Source organism: Stigmatopora argus, chromosome 21 (assembly GCF_051989625.1).
Source record: "Stigmatopora argus isolate UIUO_Sarg chromosome 21, RoL_Sarg_1.0, whole genome shotgun sequence".
Classification (NCBI taxonomy): domain Eukaryota; kingdom Metazoa; phylum Chordata; class Actinopteri; order Syngnathiformes; family Syngnathidae; genus Stigmatopora; species Stigmatopora argus.
The window spans coordinates 8,726,094-8,747,105 of NC_135407.1; the positions used below are offsets into that span (position 1 = coordinate 8,726,094).

Sequence of the window (21,012 nt, forward strand, 5' to 3'; positions counted from 1 at the left end):
AAAGTAAATAAACATTAATAACCATTATCTCTTTTCTCACACGCTAAACAGTGTATATTACAAACCCCAAACTCAACCAGCCTTTACAACAAACAGCATACCTTGACACACAGGGGGAAATAATCAGAACAGTGAGATGTTGTTGTTAGTTCAATCCAAACTTTTACTGTAATGATTCAACACACCTCCCGTGCCTCAAGCTATTTGCTAAGACATCAATAATCGAATACCGATCTACTTTAACATGCCCCACACTTGCCATGTGGATCCAAGGATCAACAATCGAACACCGATACACACATTCAATCCAAACTCGTCATAGCTTCTTTACATGCAATCGTTAATAAATCAAACACTCTAGCATGTCACACTAATAAATCAAACACTCTAGTATGTCACACTAATAGATCAAACACTCTAGTATGTCACACAAACAATATGGAGCCACCCTTATTATTAGGCATCCAATCTGAGAGCAGAGCCCACACACACAAAAAAGCTTTCACAGTCCGTCTAAAATGAGTTGGACATCCATTTTTGTCAATGGCAAGCAATGACTTACGCCTTAATATCCGTGAAAAATGTGAATTCAGATTTATTTTATTTCACATAACAGTTTCCAAAATGACTCATTAGTATAAAGCAGGGGTCGGGAACCTTTTTGACGAAGAGAGCCATAAACAATTCATATTTTCAAACATGAGAGCCATACTCAGAATTTAAAAGTAAAAATACATGAAAATGTGTGCATTTATGAATCATTTCACCATTTTGAAAGTAAAAAAAAGTCTCTGAATTCTTTTAAGAACATGTTTTCACTGTTGCTAATCAATGAGTATCAATGAGAGTATGCATGCAGAAGAGTATAATGAAGAAAAAATATGATTCAAAAGCCGCTGCGTTCGGGACTTAGGTGGTCTAACACCAGCGGTTCCCATATTTTACCACACAGGTTAGCAGAGAGCCATATACACCCATCAAAAGAGCCACATATGGCTCCAGAGCCATAGGTTCCCTACCCCTGGTATAAAGGATAAATTACTAGGGAAAAAAAGTGATTTAAAAGACAATGCAAGGTTTACAAGCTCAATGTTTCTCCAAACATTTCATTGATCCACTTTTATAATGTCAGGACAGTGTACAGCAGGTCTTGATAGTGTGTTTTTTTAAGTGTGTGTAAGCATATAATGTCCAAGGATTTTTTTTTAGGGCTATGTTTAGCATCAAAGCAGGCTTCCCCAGGCGAACGCTGTAATGGCAGCCCCGAGGACAGTAGCGAATGTCATCTTGGTGGCGGAGGCTCCATTCAGCCGGACAGGGTTGCATCGGTCGGTGGAACAGCAGTTGACTTCGGTCATGAACGCCACACCTAGCAGGGTGTTGTTGGTGGTCATGTTGCAGGCGGCTTCTTCGATGCATCCCTGGGTGTTGAAGCCCACCGAAGATGAGATGCTGTTGAAAGCTGTCGAGGAGGAAAAATAAGTTCTTGAGTGATACTGAGGTGGGACAGTGATGGCAAAATATGGGATACCTACTTGCTCTCCCTGTAAAGCACTGGGAGGTGTTGGTTCCACACTCCACAGTGGAGGATGACAGACATAGTCCAAGCAAACCAAAGGAGCACTCATTGCATGTAAGAGATTCGGCTAGGAGAAAAAAAATCAACAAATATTGACTGTTAATCTAAATAAAAATGAGCTTATAACAGTTTGCCGAATGATTTAACAGCAAGTGGAAGCATTCTCTACACATGGTAATGAATAAAATGCAAAAAAAAGATCTTTACTTGCTTTTTATATGATTCCATTATAAGTAGTCCTTCCTATATTACTGCATATGCTTATTTTTTTTAATATAAAACATAAAATAAACCAAATATTTGTTCATTTAGCTCCTTACCAAGCACGAAGCATGCAATAGCTGAGATGATTCCGACAAGGATCCTGCCCATTTTTTTTATTATGTCCTTGGTTAATGCCTGAGAAAATCAGAAAAATTGTTCCAAAAAGTTCTCGAGAGGAAAAACTGAGGAACTCGTTTGGTGGAAGGGTTTTATTCTCTCAGAAAAAGGTGGGTCTGCAAAAAAAGGGAGTGGGTTTTATAGGGTGTAGCCTCATCTTATTTGAACTTCTTAATGTCACAGAGGAAAATGGCAAGATTGTTTTATAGTTTGTCACCTAACTACTACACACACATTGTTAATTAATTGCAATAGATGTACTTTTGGACAGGGAATTCAACCCTTCCCCTTCAATTTATGAGACCCCTCATCAAAAGTATGCTTAGACAACTGTGGAACAACAATCTCAACATCCTATTAAAAAAATTAAACTGAAAATGTCATGCACTCCCACCACAATACACTAATATATTTAATTTTTCCAAAGTTTTATGCAGTTCTTGCTTCATTAGTTAATAGACTAATAAGCATGTTGTAATAGTTCTGTCCCTTCACATAAAAGGTGAACAGGTGAAAACAAATTGAGGAAAATCCAAACTTGGTCATAAATAGAAAAGGACACTGTAGATTCGCTTTCCAAATTATTTTAAACAAAGATGGCTTATTAATTTAACATATAATTGTGCGAAACTGGTAGGAATTGGTTTACTTATTGTAAAGAAAATAAGGTTATACCAAAAAAAAGCCTTGAAACCATCAGATTTCTTTAATTTAAGAAGTGATATTACATCAGTCGAGTATTTGTCAATCAGATGCAACCATCTACGTCTGCTCTGCGTCAGACAGGCAAAACTAGTTATTCCTGTTGGATGAAAATAATTGTACTCAACACGAAACTGCATCCCATCCGTGGCAATTGCGACACCTAAAAAAACAAGCGGTACCGCTTTATCCCCAATTAGAAAAACTTTATTATATCTTACGACAGTCTTACAGTCTTTCAAACAGTCGCAGTAAACGCATATGGAAGAAAACCTTGATTTGAAAGCATTTTGTTTGACTTTGACTAAAAATCTAGGATGTGGCATTTTCTTTTTTTTATAAGAGATTGTATCATTCTTACTTTTGCATATGCAATGTCAAGATAAAGGAAAAACTGTTAGGGTCTTCAACATTAAAAAAGATGAAGAAAATCAAAGTAATAGGAAAAAGCAAAACAGATTTTATAATAGAAGAAATGTTTACAACTTTTTGATGCAAAGATGGTTGTTGTTCTTTTAATTTGCTGTCAGTATTTCATTTTTACATCCATGACTACATGAAATCAGCTATTGCCACAACCAAATGTTTTCAGCCGTCAGTATAAAACGGAGCCTACTTTTATTTAAAGAGAAGTTAGGAGAGTATAACATAACATTGGTTACACCAGGATGTGTGTCATAAGCAATGCAAAGATGGTGGTGACAACCAGCACCGAGCTCGAGACCCCCGGGGCTGCGTTGCACAGGTCGCCGATGCAGCAAGTCTTGGTCATTTTGTAGATGGACGAGTTGCTGCTTGAGGGGAAATTCACATCCTCGGTGGTATTGCACTTCTTCAACGCTAGGCAACCCTTCATGGAGACGTCCACGAAGCCAGCTGAGGGGGGGTACAATGAGATTTTGTCAGCGTCGACATGACAGCAGCAATTTAGGGAATGACAAGAATGAGGACTGTGTGCATTCTTAAATTCAAGAATATGGCAAAAATAAAAAATAAAAACCTGGTTTGAATCATTTTTCTGGAAAATTGGTTCAAAGCTATTCCCAGTCGACTTTTCTCACAGTAAATTTAGAGTCAAGTGTTCTAACGATGTTTCTTTATTCTTTCGATAAAAATCTAATTGGATTAATAGTTCATTTTTGTGTGTCGTGTGTGTGTGTGTGTATTGCTAGAGGTGACAATCCAAATCGGAATAAGGTTTACAATTTAAAGTAAGTTAAAATTTGGGATTCTTCTGGCAGCCCTCGCTACCTAACATTGTTAGGGACCCATACCACCTTGGTCACAACCTGTTCCAGCTGCTGCCCTCTGGCAGACGCTACAGGTCTCACAAAGCGTGGCCGGACGTTTGGTCGCCGGACATTTGGTCGCCCGGACCCAAACAAGGTAAAACAACACGGTCTACGCATCAATCAAAGCCAACAATGGCCATGAGCAGTTTCACTGAGTTTCATAAGAGTTTGTATGTACATGAGTTGTCCCCTTAGGAAGGGACGTCAGTCAGGGTCTTAACAAGTTCTCCAACAAAACACAATAAAAGTATGGGAAATTTGGAGCTTTTCTTTAGCCTAATATTTAATAGGGCATCAAGTATGACTAAATAATAATTCGCAGTTTGTATTTAGGGAATTTGAGCAACAATTTTAAATGGTAATTATCAATAACCTTCCGGGCGACCAAACGTCCGGCAACCAAAAGTCCGGCGACCAAACGGCCGAGTACCCTCACAAAGCACGGACAAATAGACTTAGACAGTTTTTTTCCCACAGCCATCAGGTTTCTGAACTTGCGTTAGCACGACACACAATCCCTTCTGTGCAATAAGTTCGAGGTGTGCAATAACAATGTGCAATATCTAGAATTGGACGTGACTTTTTATATTTTTATATTACTTATTTATGTTTTTTTTACTGGGAAAACACACTGGAGTAACACCACCAATTTTATTATACGCAGCTGTGTATGATGACATTAAAGGCTTTTGATTGATAAATAAAAAAGTGATTTCTATCTTTTTAAGCGTAGCAACAATGTGTTATTGTGTTCATTTTTTATTTTTTATTTATTTATTTTAATGAAAAAACAGGAAGTCGATGCACAAATGCAAAAATTATTCATGCCTTTGAATATAACATCATGGTGTGTGATGATGTGCCAAATCAATGATTAATTTCTCTTATTTGTCTTCAACTATAATTGAAATATTTTCTTGTATTTTAAGTTCTGCGGTTCCTGATACAACCAATTGAGAACAGCAGAAAAAATAAACAACAAGCTCGGAAACACGATGACGATAATATTGATGTTTCGTCTTCCAAAACATTTTTACGATGATGTCGTAAAGCTGCACTTGCAAATCAAAAGTACACGTGCTGCTCAATTCCTCATCTTTCTACGACTGAACTGTTGTTCGTTGTCAGAATATTATGAAATCGAAACACAGATTCCTACCGTGCCACATTCCAAAAGTAAAAGAGCGACAACTGAAATTGCTGAAAAGAATGTTTGCGCGCGAACACCTTACCTGCCTTGCCTTTGCCGCTAAAGCAGCGTTCTCCTTGTGCGCACATCACTTTATTGGTGATGCACAGGTTCCAGAAGCCAATTTTACATTCATAGCACTGCAAGGCCTGGCCTGAAAGAAATAGTGAGGAAATAAAACAAAACATTGAATCAATGAATGAAATTCAGAAATAAAATCCTAAATGTGTAGTAGGTCAGTGGCGGGCCGTCAGGGCCTTCTCTGCTGGCCTAAGAAATATCTGAATCATATATTATATTTTGTCCATCAATACTTAATAGCCAAATATGATTGGCTAGTGATTAGCCAGAGCTACCTAACTGTATCTGGAGCGAGCTGCACAAGCAAATATATTGTTGTGTTGATTTAAAGCCATTTTAAAGACGGACTATGCCAGAAATACGACAGGACAGGCTCGACTTTCAGCATTAGCTTCGATGGCGATAGAAAAGAAGGAAGAAAGGAGGATGGATATTGTGTACAGTTAAAAAGGATTTTTGGTGAGTAAAATATGGCTATATTCCTAAATATTTCAATTGTGGGACCGGTTCTGATATCTGAAAAGCTCCAGTGTTGGTATGTAATCCTTAAATGCTGCTAGGAAGTGGATTTTACCCAATTTTTGTGCATTGATTTATTGATTATTTTTTATGTGTCACAGCTGTAGCTGTAGTAGAGGTTTTATAGCCATAAAATAGTTTTTGAGGGTTGGATTGATTCGTTGAAGGCGCTACGAGAAAATGCACGGACCGCCACTGGTGTAGGTGATACACAGAATGACAAGATGGATTGTGGATGGAAGTGGATTTACAAAACCTATTTATAGCAATTTGTTTTGCGTCCTCGTAAAAAGAGGAATTTATAAAATGTCCAATAAAACGCTCACTATGTAACAATACCACAAAAACTGAGTTGCGGCTGATGCTACTTAACAAAGTGCTTTAGAAATATTTTAACACTCCCATTGATAATCTTGAAATGTCAAATCTATTTGATTTATTTTAGGTGGTAATAGTGAATGAGTATTTCAAATACAAAACAGATAGAGTACTTGCACGTAGCTATGAAAAGGAGTGCTCACCTCACAACTTCCTAATTTTAAATAAGTGTGGTTTACATAAGAAAATACGTTTTGAACCCATTGGTTGATGAAAAATAGCCCAGGACACCTAGTTTTGTCTATATTATTGCTGTTCATTAAACTAATATACAACATTAGTTTTAGACAGTGGTGTGCCGACAGGGCCTTCAAGGACTTCTCTGCTGGCCTAAGAAATATCTGAATCACAGACTAATGTTAATTATATTTTGTCCATGAATACTTATTAAATAATTCCAAATTGTCTGTTGGCTTCCTTTCATTGTTTTTCCCCCTGGTTGCACTGCTTCCAGATGTGTGTTTTCACAACGAAGTATTTAACCAATCACATTTCAGCCATTATTTGTTGCCAGGGTCAGAAATCTGCCTCAAGGCCTTCACAATCAGTTCTGCAGGCTCTGTTGCATTAAACAAGCGTCGATAAGACTGTTGCTTTAACCAATCAGAATTCAATTTGGTGACACCAAGGCCTTCTCGCAGGCGTAGGCATACGTCATTGCCTTGTCGCAGGCGTAGGGATACGTCATTGCTTTCACCAACTATGATTGGCTAGTGATAGAGTGGACTATCCAGAGCTAGCAAACTGTATCTGGAGCAAGCTGCACAAGCAAATATATTGTTGTGTTGATTTAATAGCGGTTTTGTCAACCCACAATGGCTGAAGGAGGAGAAGAAATAGATTTGTTTGCAGAATTACTGTCAAAGCCATTTTCAAGACGGACTTTTCAAGAAAAAAAAGCTGGACATCATTAAGAAGGGTCGGACAACTCCAAAGGAAGCAAGTGGGAACGAACATTTTCAGCATAAAATCAAATGAAAACGTATGTCAGAAATACGACAGCCATTAAATAGTTTTTGCTGAAGGAGTCACTAGGAAATGCACGGACCGCCACTGGTTTTAGAGTATGAAGAATATTTTTCACCGCAACGTGTGTTAGTTGTTAAATTTCATGCCAAGAACTACAACTAAAACTAGTACACATGATGTTGCGGTAATTAAGTGGCATATGTAAAGAGAAAGCTATCATTATGAAACCTGGTACATCGGTGTGGGTGCCACATCAACAACTACATTCGATGAAGGCTTCATCAATGTTTTAAACAGCACATAATTTAGGTGTGTTGAGTGGCACCTACAACAATGTACCAGGTTTCATAACGATAGCTTTCTCTTTACGTATGCCATTGCATTACCGCATCATCATGTGTACTAGTTTTAGTTGCTTTTCTTGGCATGAAGTTTAACAACTAACACACGTTGCTGTGAAAAAAATATTCTTTATACTCTAAAACTAATTTTGCATTATTAGTCTAATGAGCACGAATAATATAAACAAAAATAGGTGTCCTGGGCTATTTTTAATCAACCAGTGGGCTCAAATCATTATTTTTCTTATGTAAACGACACTTGTTTAAAATTAGGAAGTTGTGATGTGAGCACTCCTGTTGTGTTGTGGTACTTGTCAAAAGAGGGAAAATAATATAGACCAAAAGAACGTCATGAAGGTCACTCCCTGAAACGAATAGACCAATCAAATGACACTAAGTATCAGTGATTTTTAGCAATGACTTCATGCAGTAGGGCAGCCCGGCGGGTGAGTGGTTAGCGTGTCGGCCTCACAGTGGGGGACCTGGGTTCAAATCCAGGTTGGCATGTTCTCCCCAGGCCTGCGTGGGTTTTCTCCGGGTACTCCAGTTTCCTCCCACGTTCCAAAGACATGTTTGGTAGGCTGATTGGACACTCTAAATTGCCCCTAGGTATGAGTGAGAGCGTGAATGGTTGTTTGTCTCCTTGTGTCCTGCGATTGGCTGGCCATCAATTCAGGGTTTCCCCTGCCTCTGGCCCAAAGTCGGCTGGGATGGGCGCCAGCACCCCCCACGACTCTAGTAAGGATAAAGCCGTTCAGAAAATGAGATGAGATGAGACTTCACACAGTTTCACGTTAAAACAAATGTCATGTGACCCACCACGCCTTAGAATCTTTAAAATGCTGGATAACAAGTTAACCTCAGCCATTCTTTTGCCACGGCATCCAATATCCTGTTTAACCAGATCCTTCCTCATCTTGGTTTAGAAGTTAAGCTATTTTGGTAAAGTAAATGAAATGATTGTCTCTTTTTTTAGTTTCAACTTATTTGTAATATTAGTCTTTGCCCGCAAGACTCGTAGTCTGTAAAAAAGAATGCATTTTTTTGTACCGTGTTCAAAATAGACCACACCTCTACCAAAAAAATACATTGTGACGTGAACATTACGATCTCATTCATCATCATCAGCCAACTGTCATTCAAAACCGGAAATGTAATTGTTAGTTTCATGCAAAGATGTTGGAATTTGTCACACAACTCAAGATACTTAACTCTTTCTTCCACAAATTGTGATTGGGGTTTTTTCTTAAATATTTTTATTACATTCATATAGATCAGATGTCAAACTTGCAGAACAGATGGCAATTCCTACCCACAATTTTTTTTTTCATTCCCCATTTGACGTTTATACTACAATTACTGTTGCGTGCATATATTTTGCGATGGGTAATAAAGAAAATGTAATTTTAAATAAAATTCATGATTTAATTGAAGAATCAATTTTGGCAAAAGAAAGAAGTAAATAGTAATAAAATAAGAACATTTGGAAGCACAAATAAAAATACAGCCAAGCATAATAAAAGTATAAATCTTAACCTCCCCCTGTAAGATTTTTTTGTGTTTGACACTGGACATTCAACTCCGGGAATTTTATTAGTAATTCATTTATCATTGTTTTTTTTTTATAAATATTGTGTGACTTCACATACTGTAGCATAACTTTTAACTGGGCTGGGCTGGAAACGATCATTTTATTCCAATTGAAATGGATTGTAGTCTTGTAAGATATTAATACGCGTTTTATATATATTTTTTCCCCTCTTTTGACAAGTTCCACTACACATACTGTGGATGATATAAACTAATAACTTTTAAAGAGAGGGCCACTCTAGTGACCATTGTCCCTGAAAGGGTTGAAAAAAAATTGGCCTTTCAAAACTAGTAAAAAAGAAAAGAGTGATTGTGGGAAAACTAGTTTAATGCAACATGGTACAATTTAATTTAGGGGTAAATGTACGTGAAACACAAAAACCTAAAATAATACTGAAAATATACAAACTTATCACAACCAAAACATTAAGCGATTCTTCTAGACAAAGGGTGTCGGACTCGGGTTGGTTCGTTGATTTCACGTGGGCCGGACCATTTTAAATATAATATTTAGATTTATTTTTTTATAAATGGATTAAAAGAACTGGATTAAAATCCCTGAATATTCAGTTTTTTATAGATCTAAAACAATGTTTATTTTAGCTTTTTTAAAATATTTTTTTAGATTTTACAAAATGATTTTTGAACTAAAAACACAGAAAATTTGATTAAAAAATTACAATTATTGATTTAAAAGGGGGAAAATCAGGATATTTAATATACATCTATACTCTTCATTTTAATTTGATCCTAAAACAGAAATCAGCACTCATGATTTACTTTCCCGGGCCATACAAAATGATGCGGCGGGCCAGATTTGGCCCCCGGGCCGCCACTTTAACATGTGTTCTAGACATCAGACATCAGTATTTACATTACACATGTAAGAAGGTAATGCTTCTATTTCAAAAATGGGAAGTTTTTCAATTCAGGTGTGGTTTTTATCAAATGCACTTATGATAGGTCTCTACTGCTGACTAGTGTTTGCCTCGTCAATTGACAGGCACTCCAAAAAATTTAAATAAAAAAATACTAAACCTACAATAAAATTCTAAAAGGCCTCATGGAGTGGGGAAGGAAGCTTTTCAGGAAACCTATTGTAAAGGTGCCCTATGTTTCATAGCACTATCAGGATAATGAATGCATTTGTGACCCTACGATGTAGTACAAGCACCATTTTAATAAATAAATAAATAAAACATGAGACCAATTCTTTCCAGTGAGTTTTGCTTTGTTAAAAAGTGCTGTAGTTTCCCAGTCAATTGTGGGAAACGGGAAGCCAGGGCAAACAATGACCAACTAGGCGACCGTAAATTCACAATGTGTAGTTTTAAAAAAAAAATTCTCAAGAGGCCGAGTTGAAATAAAGCACATAAAGACAAAAGACTGGAGTTAAAAAAGTTCCAAGATAAATACACTCACCCAAGTCAGGTGTGTAACTGCAAATAGAGTACATTACACAAATAAAGCAGATTGAATGCCTTGCTTATCACGAGTGTTGATAAAGACTCATTACTATAACAACCAAACAGTCGGCTTTAGTTTTAACAGAATGGAAATATATTAAAGTCTTTAATTACCACCACCCAAAAAAACAATGTTACTGATGCTTTGCTTCTTTTGTTACACGTTTCAAATATAGCGAATCCACTGTGCCATACACAATCTCACACAAACACTTTATCACACTCAAAAATCAATGAAACTCAGATTTTGTGTTTTTTGTGGTGCGGATTGGACAGTAATTATGCTCTTCTTTTTTTTTACAGATGTTGAAAATGATTAAAATAAAACAAATTCAGGATAGTCCAAAGACCAATGTTATATTCTTAGCCATTGTGGGGTATTGTTTGCTAAGGTTAAGCTTGTTGAAACGCAAAAAAATGTTATTATTTTATGAGTATCACTAATGTTCCCTGTATTTTTTTGTTTGTCTGGGCAGAAAGGCAACCTCCCTGAGCACACCGAGTACTCGTGTGAGCAACATCATCATTGCTAGCTATAGGCACACACCGGTATCACACCTGCCATAAGCAGGTGCATTTCTACTACACAATGATTTAGTAATAATAAATGTAACGATTAATATCTATGAATGGGCGGCCTGGCGGATGAGTGGTTCGCGCGTCGGCCTCACAGCTAAAAAAAAAATTGGGATTTTATTTTGTGCGCTCCATATGATTTGCCTGCTGTAAGAAAAATGAATATTTAAATCATGTATAGATTTCATTGTACCCGCTAGATTCAAAGCTTTTTCTTATCGTTCCGGAAGGCATTGTCCTGTTACACTGTTTGCAATTTATGAAATTCTGGGGTTAATGAATCCCAACAATGTTTCCTGTGTTATCTACTGTAAAACATCAAGCGACGATAGTTCAATTTAGAGGCGGCTTTATTGTGCCGGCATATTGAATTTCCACACCACACAATGAAATTTTACATAAAGATATCCTGGAGCAAAGTACGATCTGGACAAAAGATATTGTTAGGACTTCAAACAAAATGACCCAAAATGCAATTAAAAGACACTCATAAATTCTTAAGTGTTTTTTTATGAGATTTGGTCTAGTTCGTACTGAATTTATTAGTTAGCTGAAACATGAATCCAAACCCAAGTAATTGAAACAATCTAACCTAATATAATCTATGTATATCTAAACTATATCTGTTTTATTTAATACGTCATTGTTTCATTGTTTGGTTTCACATATCTTCCAACTAACTAAAATGGTTGACATGAAAAGTTCAGTTTCAAGAAACTCAGTTAAAAAGTAACTGGTGAAAAAGAGTATAACAACGCTGTAAGTCTTGTGCGCATATAAGCCGTGCCCTTGATTCAGTCATCTTTTTTTTGTTACAAATACGGCTTATATGTGAGAAAAATGAGGATTAATATCAGATACCCATGACAGAATTACCGCAACTTTCTTTTGAATTATTAAACAAACCACAAGCTTCTGTTGATGGTTTAATTCACCCAATTATTTATACTTAAATTTTTTAGTCCTTTTATATTTTAGTGCAATCTACTTGTCTTGCTTTTGTTTTTAGATTTTTCTGGAATCTGATCCAGCAAGAAATATTTCTGTGGCCTACGAAGTGTTAACAAGGAAACTAAATCAACCGGGCATCTTTCAGAAAAGTACAACATTCTCCAATGGCCTGGCGGCCGAATCGTTAGCGCATTGACGTCACAGTTCTGGGTTCTCCGGGTACTCCGGTTTCCTTCCACATTCCAAAAACATGCATGGTAGACTGGTTGAACACTCTAAATTGCCCCTAGGTATGAGTGTGATCGAGGCTCTAGATCAGGTGTGCTCAAACTTTTTTGCTTAAAGATCTACTTTTCAAGGAGACAATTTGGCACGATCACACTTTTTTTCAGACCTCTGACAAAAGCTCAGAAGTTATAAATGCTGATGCTATACCTAAAGTGTGTCAAACTCGGGTTGGTTCACGGGCCGCTTTAACGTCAACTTGATTTTATGTGGGCCGGACCATTTTAGATATAATATTTAGATTTTTTTTAATAAATGGATTAAATGAACTGGATTAAAGGCCCTGAATATTCCGTTTTTTATAGATCTAAAACAATGTTTATTTTACCTTTTTTTAAAATATATTTTTAGATTTTACAAAATGATTTGTGAACTAAAAACAAAAGAAAAAAATGACTAAAAAAATACAATTATTGATTTAAAAGGGGGAAAATCAGGAAATTTAATATACATCTATACTCTACTTTAATTTGATCCTAAAACAGAAAGTCAGCACTCATGATTTACTTTCTCGGGCCACACAAAATGATGCAGTGGGCCAGATTTGGCCCCCGGTCCACCACTTTGACACCTGTGCTATACCTGATGCCAGGAGGACCCAACATAGTAAAGGCAGGTAGTAATCCTGCTTGGAGCTCAAGTCCCTTATATACAATTTTACTACAAATCCAATCCTAGGATTAAATCTTACTGTCATGTGATCGACCAATAGTACCTTAGCAATCGACTGGTCGCTCACAGTCACCATATTGAGCACTCCTGCTCTAGATCAACAACCAATGGTCGACAGGAGTGATTCCTTTTCAGTCAACAATTTGTTATTTGAGAAGTTAAAGGAAGTGAAGGTTACACAAAGCATCTTTAAAAGCATGGGAGAAAAAATAGGTTTGCCGTCACTCGGGTGTGGTCTGAAACAGGAGCCAAATGAAAGTGGTGATGTGGGTGAGGTGTGCTGTTTAAGAACAATGTCACCTAATACACAATAGGCAAAGAACAAATGTTACTTGTTGTCTGGACTCCGCAAATCCTCTATGGAAATGGAATTTGAGACACAGGCCTCAACTATTATGAGGTGAGGAATTTCTCATGAGATGGTGTGACAAGTTGGGACGTGATTTAGTCTTTTAGGGCTGTCGCAAGAAGCTCCTTGCTGCCTCGCCCCAGTCACAAATGGCATGAAGACACAAGGAGGTGCTGCTACTTGTTCTACTAGGAACATCTGCTAACTTGTGTTTTTTTTTACATTTATTTATTTGGCACTACATCTTCATGGATTTACAAAAACAAAAGACAAATAGATTGCACTAAAAGATAAAAGGACAAATAAATATAACTATATAAATAATTGGGTGAGTTAAACCATCAACAGAAGCTTGTGGTTTGTTTAATAATTCAATAGAAAGATGCGGTAATTCTGACATGGGCATCTGATGTTAATCCTCATTTCCCTACTACCGTATTTTCTCGCATATAAGCCATATTTGTAACTAAAAAAATGATGACTGAATCAAGGGCAGGGCTTATATGCGCACAAGACTTACAGCGTTGCTATACTCTTTTTCACCAGTAGATGTCGGCAAATTAACATTTACTATTTGTTGGTTATTTCCTGTTTTGCAGTAAGAAAACAGCAACTACTGGTTGAATTACTAACTTCCTTATGGTATTGATCCTAAAATTGTGCTTTTGATTCATACAGTATCTCAGAAATACCACGTGCGATGATTTTTATTAAGATTTTCCCTTCAAAGTAACACATTTGTACTCCCTGTTAAACCCATGAATATGGAGGTGAAAATTGTGAATCAGGGGGCGGCTTATAGCGAGAAATTGTACAATTCAACGATTTTAAGGCAATTATAAGTACGGTATGTAAAATTTTTAGCGCTTTAGTTTGATTAAGAGTATTCAGTGGAATTGCGAGTTAGTGAATAGGAAAATTTGGTAGGGCAAAGGCTATTAGCTCCCAAGCTAGTTGTTAGCACGGGACGAAAACCAATTATAGGCTTCTCACAGATTTATATTTAGCAGTTCAAACAGGTTTAAATACAATGTATGAAGGCGTGAAAAAGATTTTAAAAATGACGTAGCTTGCATTCATCAGATCATGGTAGATCATGATTTGATTGACAGTGGCGAGCAGGTAGCCCGATAGCAGATAGAATTTTCACTATTTAAAGCCTCTGGATTTTTTTGCCCATCCTTGTCATTGGTATTGGGCAATGTTGTTGACACTAATCTGCGTCAAATTTAGACGTCACTTTTATTTCATCACTACAGTGACTTCAAAACATTTAATTTGGGGGGGGAGATTTGGGGTAAATCTTAAGGTCTTGCATCCTGTAAATTTGCCTTAGTTTTGTCCATCAAAGTCTGCAAAATCAAGATTGTCCGATCTCTCTACGTTATTTTAGACAGACACTCAATCTTAAAATAGTTTACAGAGTTCTGAGCACTATAATTAGACAGAAGTAGTTCTTTGACACCCTCCTGTGGCATCTTTAGGCAAGCAAACATCTTTTAAGGTTTTTCTTTTTTGCATCATGATTTTACCCATGTAAATAGCCAATTAAAAAACAAGATGAGGCTGTCACAAATAGGGGAGAAAGTAGTTAAGCTTTGTATTTTTCGTATTGCGTATTGGATCCAAGATGGCGGCGCAAACGGGTGCAGCGGCTCTTTGTTCTCCAGTTTTGTGTTCCCACCAATTTCGTTATATTATAAATTTGCGAACATTACCAAATCAGTTAAAACTAGGCCTAACGGATATTACAATTTATTTGTATTTTTCGACGGTATGGCTAAGCAATGGCACCACATTTTCTCTCACAGGTGAATGTTGGAACTACAGGACTTGGTGTACTGAGATGTTGACCTCCTGTCCACCACACTACACAAGAATAATCAAAGATGGCTCTTGTTTAATTGTGTTCAGTTGTTCTTTTCAGAGTTCCAGAAGGATGGTTCCACATCTTACTCGCTCCGTTCTTCTTCTTCTTGGTGAGGACACCAACTAAAAGGGCGAGTCTTCTGTGATTCATGAGTAAATCGGAATTAAATTTGGTAAGTATGTTCCAGGGTTGCCCAAATGTCTTTTTTTCCCTTCTTTTACTTAGGGTTGTTTATTTAATTGGAGACTTGCTTGTAGGTTCAAAATAAAGCAATATGCACAACATGTCACTCTTCAGATGCAGTGCTTATGACTCCAGGCTGATGAAAAGCACTTCGATGACAAAGAAAATCTTCCACTTCAGTAATTTGTATTTTCTGGGTGTCTACGTTCCCGTTAACGCTGCATATTATGATTCATGAGCGTGTGATTTGATCCTTATTTAATTTATTTATTTACATTAGCTGGGCTTAACTAGGGAAAAAATACACAAATAAAGAAAATATGACTAATATTCAATATCCTGTTACAACATGCGTATTTATTTTAGGGTGTGGCTGCAGTCAGTGTGAGTTTAACTCCGTTAGCTGTGTTCACATTCCTGGCTTCCCCACACCATTCAAACCTGACCAGTATGAATTAAATTAAATATGAGGGTTTTTTAAATAAAAACAATTACTATTATTATTATTTTAATGAACGAATGTAAATTAAACATGGTTTTGAAGTCGAATAACATTTTTGAACAGAAAATATATGCCTCGAGGCAATAGTGGTGACTATAAAAGTGGTGATTATAAAATCAAATAGTCTTCTTACCGACTGCAAAAAAGACTCCCACGGCGACAATCTGTAAAAGAATTCGGTTCATGTTGACTGACGCTGTTCTGGCAAGCTTCCGTGCACACTGACCGTTACAATCAAGCTTTTTTCTTTTCCACCATCGCCTCATTTATAACATTCCACCCCCCACCCCCCTCCCCCTCACGTCCCCATTATCCAATGGGAGCATGCAGGCTCCTCCAAAAACAAACAAACTCTTCAAATCCACCTGTGAAAGTGTGACGTCACGTGAAAGCGTGGACAGAAGATTCTTAGTGAGTCATTTATTTTGGTCAGAAAGACATCACAAACTTATGGAAGCGTATTGCATTCACCTTAAAAAAATCTGCCCGTTTTGCAAATTAATTTGTTTTTAGAATATTTGTTTTTTGAATTCATTATGTTTAAAAACTTTTTTTTCATTTTCTGAACCGCTTTATCCTCACAAGGGTCGCAGGGAGTGCTGGAGCCTATCCCAGCTGACTTCGGAATTGGTGGCCAGCCAATCGCAGGGCAGAAGGAGACAAACAACCAATCACGCTCACACTGATACCTAGGGGCAATTTAGAGTGTCCAATCAGCCTACCATGCTTGTCTAGTGGGGGTGCTGGAGCCTATCCCAGCTGACTTTGGAATTGGTGGCCAGCCAATCACAGTGCACAAGGAGACAAACAACCAATCACGCTCACACTAATACCTAGGGGCAATTTAGAGTGTCCAATCAGCCTACCATGCTTGTCTAGTGAGGGGTGCCGGAGCCTATCCCAGCTGACTTCGGAATTGGTGGCCAGTCAATCGCAGGGCACAAGGAGACAAACAACCAATCACGCTCACACTGATACCTAGGGGCAATTTAGAGTGTCCAATCAGCCTACCATGCTTGTCTAGTGAGGGGTGCTGGAGCCTATCCCAGCTGACTTCGGAATTGGTGGCCAGCCAATCGCAGGGCAGAAGGAGACAAACAACCAATCACGCTCACACTCATACCTAGGGGCAATTTAGAGTGTCCAATCAGCCTACCATGCATGTCTCGTGGGGGGTGCTGGAGCCTATCCCAGCTGACTCCGGGCCAGAGGTGTGGGACACCCTGAATCAGTGGCCGGCCGATCGCAGGGCACAAAGAGACCATGAGAATGTCCAATTAGCCCACCATGCATGTTTTTGAAATGTGGGAGGAAACCGGAGTACCCGGAGAAAACCCACGCAGGCCCGGGGTGAACATACCAACTCCGCACAGGTGGACCGACCAGGATTTGAACCCAGGATCCCAGAGGTGTGAGGCCTAGTTCCCCAATATCTTTTTTCCTAAATTTATAATAGCGTACAATAGCATTAGCTAATGATTAATCTTATAAGCTAAACTCGATAACCAATATTGTTATTACCAAACCAAACAAATGTTTACAAAGTTGCTGTATATTTGTGTTGTGTTTTCCTTATTAGCCTTTACAAATTCAAATACTGTATTTTCACGACTATAAGGCGCACCACATTATAAGGCGCACCCTCAATGAATGACACATTTTAATTTTTTTTCCATTTTTAAAGCACACTGGATTATGCACACTCCCACCCATACCTAGGGGTAATTTAGAATGTCCAATTAGCCTACCATGCATGTTTTTGAAATGTAGGAGGAAACCTTGCCGTTGTGTTCGCTCAGCTGCGCGTGATTCGAAATTAGTCCCTGATTTGTGTATTTAAACCCCACTGAGTTTAATGTCATTGTCGGATCGTCTGCGTAAATTCCCTTACCATGCAGCCACGCTACCTTGCTCCTCGATTCCACATGTTTTCCCTAATCCGGATTGGTTTCATAAGTCTTTGTTATTTTGTAAGGTCCCTCCTAAGTTATTAAAGTTTTGGTTTTGAGCACAATTTGCCTCGTCCTCACCTGCTTCCCCTCGATTGGGTCCAAATCCCTCCTACCTCACCTCGACGTCTCCTGTGGACGTAACACACCCATACCTAGGGGTAATTTAGAATGTCCAGTTAGCCTACCATGAACGTTTTTGAAATGTGGGAGGAAACCGGAGTACCCGGAGGAAACCCACCCAGAACATGCAAACTCCACAAGGTGGACAAACCTGGATTCGAACCCAGGATCCCAGAGCTGTGAGGCCGACGCTCTAACCACTCGTTCCACCGGACCACCTTATCATCATTCATTTAATACTTTAAAGCCCCACCTAACGTTTAATGGCCATTTAACTTAGCAAACAACAATGCAGAGATTCTTTTGAGTGACTTCACTTGGAAAAGTCAGCTTGTGTTGTACATCAAAACAAACCGGCTCAGGGATGTTTTTAGCCTAAACAAGGCATTATCAAGATCCTGCAACCAAACAAAAACAACATTTCCCCCTTGGTAATCCTAATTCTGTTAGCAGAGTAGTAAACCTCCAAGAGAAAATGAACTCTCAGTCGGATGACCATACAACTATTAAATATTTCCATTTAAAAAAATACTACCATTCTTTTCTTTGCAGAGAATTAAACCCATAACCTTAGAAATGGTACAAGCTGAGCACTCTGACACTCTGCCTCCTGTAAGTCTGTCATTTTCTGAGTCATAACGCATGAGTCATGTTGTTTGCTCCATAACCACATATATTTGTGGTAAGCAAATGTACACATTTCAAGTTGAAACAGACATGGTAGCTTTATGAGAGTAACAAACTTCTTTATGATTTGCCCAACCTAACATTAAATCCATCTTTGTGTTCAGCTGATACCAAAAAACTGCATCGGTTTTACTTAAATTTTTTACGAGATTAAGATTTATTACAAGTGACGCCCATGAGTAAGATGAAGCTCAAATAGTATGATTCAATGTGATTGAAGAGCAGGGCCAAAGTACCTATAGTAGTTACATAAGCAACTAATGAGCAAGTACAGTATGGTCACCGCCCCAGGCGGGGAAGAAATGACTGGATTTAAAATGCATCCTTCCTTTGGAATGCAATAGCTCTGTATTCCATGTGAACATTTAAAATCTCCGCTGGGTTCCGACCTCCCTGTATGGAATTTGCCAGTTCTCCCCGTGCCTGTGTGGGTTTTTTCTGGGTACTCCACATCCCAAATACATTTGTGGGTAGGCTGTTTGACCAATCTAAATCGTCCTTGGCCTCGAAATGTTTTTTCATCTTATTATAGCTTGCGATTGCCCGGCAACCAATTCAGTGTACAGTAATCCCTCGAATATTGTGGCTTAAATTTTGGCGGCTTCACTAGATTGCAGATTTTTTTCGAGGTAAAAAAAACATTTTTTTTTTTTTAAGTTCAGAAAAATGTGAAAATCCACGCTGAAACTCGCAAGCGGAAGCTTCCGCTTGCTACTAAGAAAATGGCGGAAGACGGAGCACTGAAGAAAAGTTTAAAAAAAAAATTAAGTTCATAAAAATGTGAAAATCCACGCTGAAACTCGCAAGCGGAAGCCACTCCCCTGTCCTCCGCTTGCTACTAGAACTCAGCAAAGAAGAAGAAAAAAAGGTAGTTATAATAGGGGTGATCCTACTTCGCTGTTTTTCATTTATCGCGACAATGTCTGGTTTACATTAACCGTGATATTCGAGGGATTACTGTATATCCCCCGCCTACCATCAACATTTATTGTTATAAGAATTTTTCCTTTTCCAGAAACTTTTAAATATGACCAAGGCAACTACTATATATGTAGTACTCTGCAACACATTCATTCATCTTCCAAACCGATTATGCCTATCTGTTGAGTCGTAAAAATAAAATACATATTTTTGGCACATTAGACATTTTAGGACAAGACACATTTGATCTCCAAACCAGTGCCTGCCTGGGGGAAGGCAAACATGTTGAAACCAAATTATTAAAATAAAATTCTCCTTAAATGGGTGTGTGGGATGGGCATATTATAACTTTTTTGTCCAAGGCCCTCGCACAGAAAAGTCTATACGCATGAATACGTACTAAAAAAACACACTTTGGAGACTAATAGCCAGTCGAAGTACAAAATGACTAGTGAGCCGTTGAGTGGGAATTCAGAAGTGTTACCACTATATTTAAAAATGACCCCTTAAAGCCTAATTTTTGTTGAAAAGTCAATTTTGGGCCAGACAGATTGTTATTATTTGTGTTCGATGTATTTCTGCTATAAAAATGATCTGTTATAAAAATGAACTTACACGTCTGGTCACATTTGAGTTCATTTTTACAACATTACTTAATCTGAAAACCAAGGAAGAAACTTTAAGTAACAAGTCATACGAGCATGCCTCATCTTGTCTGACTATGTTTGTCTTCCAAGTGTGTGTCACGCCCTTAAAAGAACACTATAAACATTTAGTCAATGACTGATAAGAACAGTCCTGGTCGAAACAATGATAATGGGCTCCTCCAAATTTGTTCGGCCACGTGACACCCATGCGCTTTTGTCTTGTGTCTGCGGGAAACCACTTTGTCTCCTGTGATATTATGTAACGACCTCTCTGGAGTCACCTTTTTGAAATCATTTGCTAAGTGGGAGGCTGCTCAAGCCGGGAAAAAATGCTTTCAAATTGCTTATTTGTCCAAGTGTCATTTTGGGAAAAAAGGGTCTGAGGGTGTAACAGAGCTAAATTCATCCTGATTACAAATTTCTAAGTGACAAAGAGATTTCGGACTTGTTCAAGATCATGGAAACAACTGTGCTTAAGTATTGAGTCACTTGTCTCTGTCATTTTAATGAGCTTTTCATAGAGATTATTTGGAAAAGGGAAGCAGCAGTGGCGGGCCGTCAGGGCCTAAGAAATATCTGAATCATATATTATATTTTGTCCATTAATACTTATTAAATAATTCCAAATTGTCTGTTAGCTTCCTTTCATTGCTTTCCCCCCGGGTTGCACTGCTTCCAGATGTGTGTTTTCATATTGAAGCATTTAACCAATCACATTTCAGCCATTATTTGTTGCCAGGGTCAGAAATCTGCCTGAAGGCCTTCACAATCAATTCTGCGGGCTCTGCTGCATTAAACAAGCGTCGATAA

General features: G+C 38.0%; 2 protein-coding genes and 1 long non-coding RNA gene across 3 annotated transcripts; 1 reads left to right on the forward strand and 2 right to left on the reverse strand.

The window, feature by feature from the left end:
* Positions 1-571: 571 nt before the first annotated feature.
* Positions 572-2,063, reverse strand: LOC144066917 (uncharacterized). The gene is made up of 3 exons (XM_077590329.1): positions 1,900-2,063; positions 1,536-1,646; positions 572-1,462 (listed from the first exon to the last, which is right to left on the reverse strand). Exons 1-3 carry the CDS (start codon positions 1,949-1,951, stop codon positions 1,224-1,226), a joined length of 402 nt encoding a protein of 133 aa, XP_077446455.1. The 5' UTR covers positions 1,952-2,063; the 3' UTR covers positions 572-1,223.
* A 784-nt stretch (positions 2,064-2,847) lies between these two features.
* On the reverse strand, positions 2,848-16,134 carry LOC144066919 (sperm acrosome membrane-associated protein 4-like). Its single transcript, XM_077590330.1, has 3 exons — positions 16,009-16,134; positions 5,187-5,297; positions 2,848-3,538 (listed from the first exon to the last, which is right to left on the reverse strand). The coding sequence occupies exons 1-3, from the start codon at positions 16,058-16,060 to the stop codon at positions 3,321-3,323; spliced, it is 381 nt and encodes a 126-aa protein (XP_077446456.1). The 5' UTR covers positions 16,061-16,134; the 3' UTR covers positions 2,848-3,320.
* Positions 13,215-15,662, forward strand: LOC144066920 (uncharacterized). The gene is made up of 3 exons (XR_013297789.1): positions 13,215-13,371; positions 15,132-15,362; positions 15,488-15,662. It is a non-coding gene; the product is annotated as an uncharacterized LOC144066920 (long non-coding RNA).
* Positions 16,135-21,012: the final 4,878 nt, after the last annotated feature.

Bases quoted from the DNA above. Each gene is read 5' to 3' on its own strand.
- LOC144066919 (XM_077590330.1), bottom strand. From the start codon at position 16,060: ATGAACCGAATTCTTTTACAGATTGTCGCCGTGGGAGTCTTTTTTGCA. The intron at 5,298-16,008 runs GTAAGAAGACTA...TATTTCTTTCAG, and splicing joins GGGAGTCTTTTTTGCAGTCG to GCCAGGCCTTGCAGTGCTAT. The intron at 3,539-5,186 runs GTAAGGTGTTCG...ACCCCCCCTCAG, and splicing joins TAGCGGCAAAGGCAAGGCAG to CTGGCTTCGTGGACGTCTCC.
- LOC144066917 (XM_077590329.1), bottom strand. From the start codon at position 1,951: ATGGGCAGGATCCTTGTCGGAATCATCTCAGCTATTGCATGCTTCGTG. The intron at 1,647-1,899 runs GTAAGGAGCTAA...TTTTTCTCCTAG, and splicing joins TATTGCATGCTTCGTGCTTG to CCGAATCTCTTACATGCAAT. The intron at 1,463-1,535 runs GTAGGTATCCCA...CCTCCTCGACAG, and splicing joins GTGCTTTACAGGGAGAGCAA to CTTTCAACAGCATCTCATCT.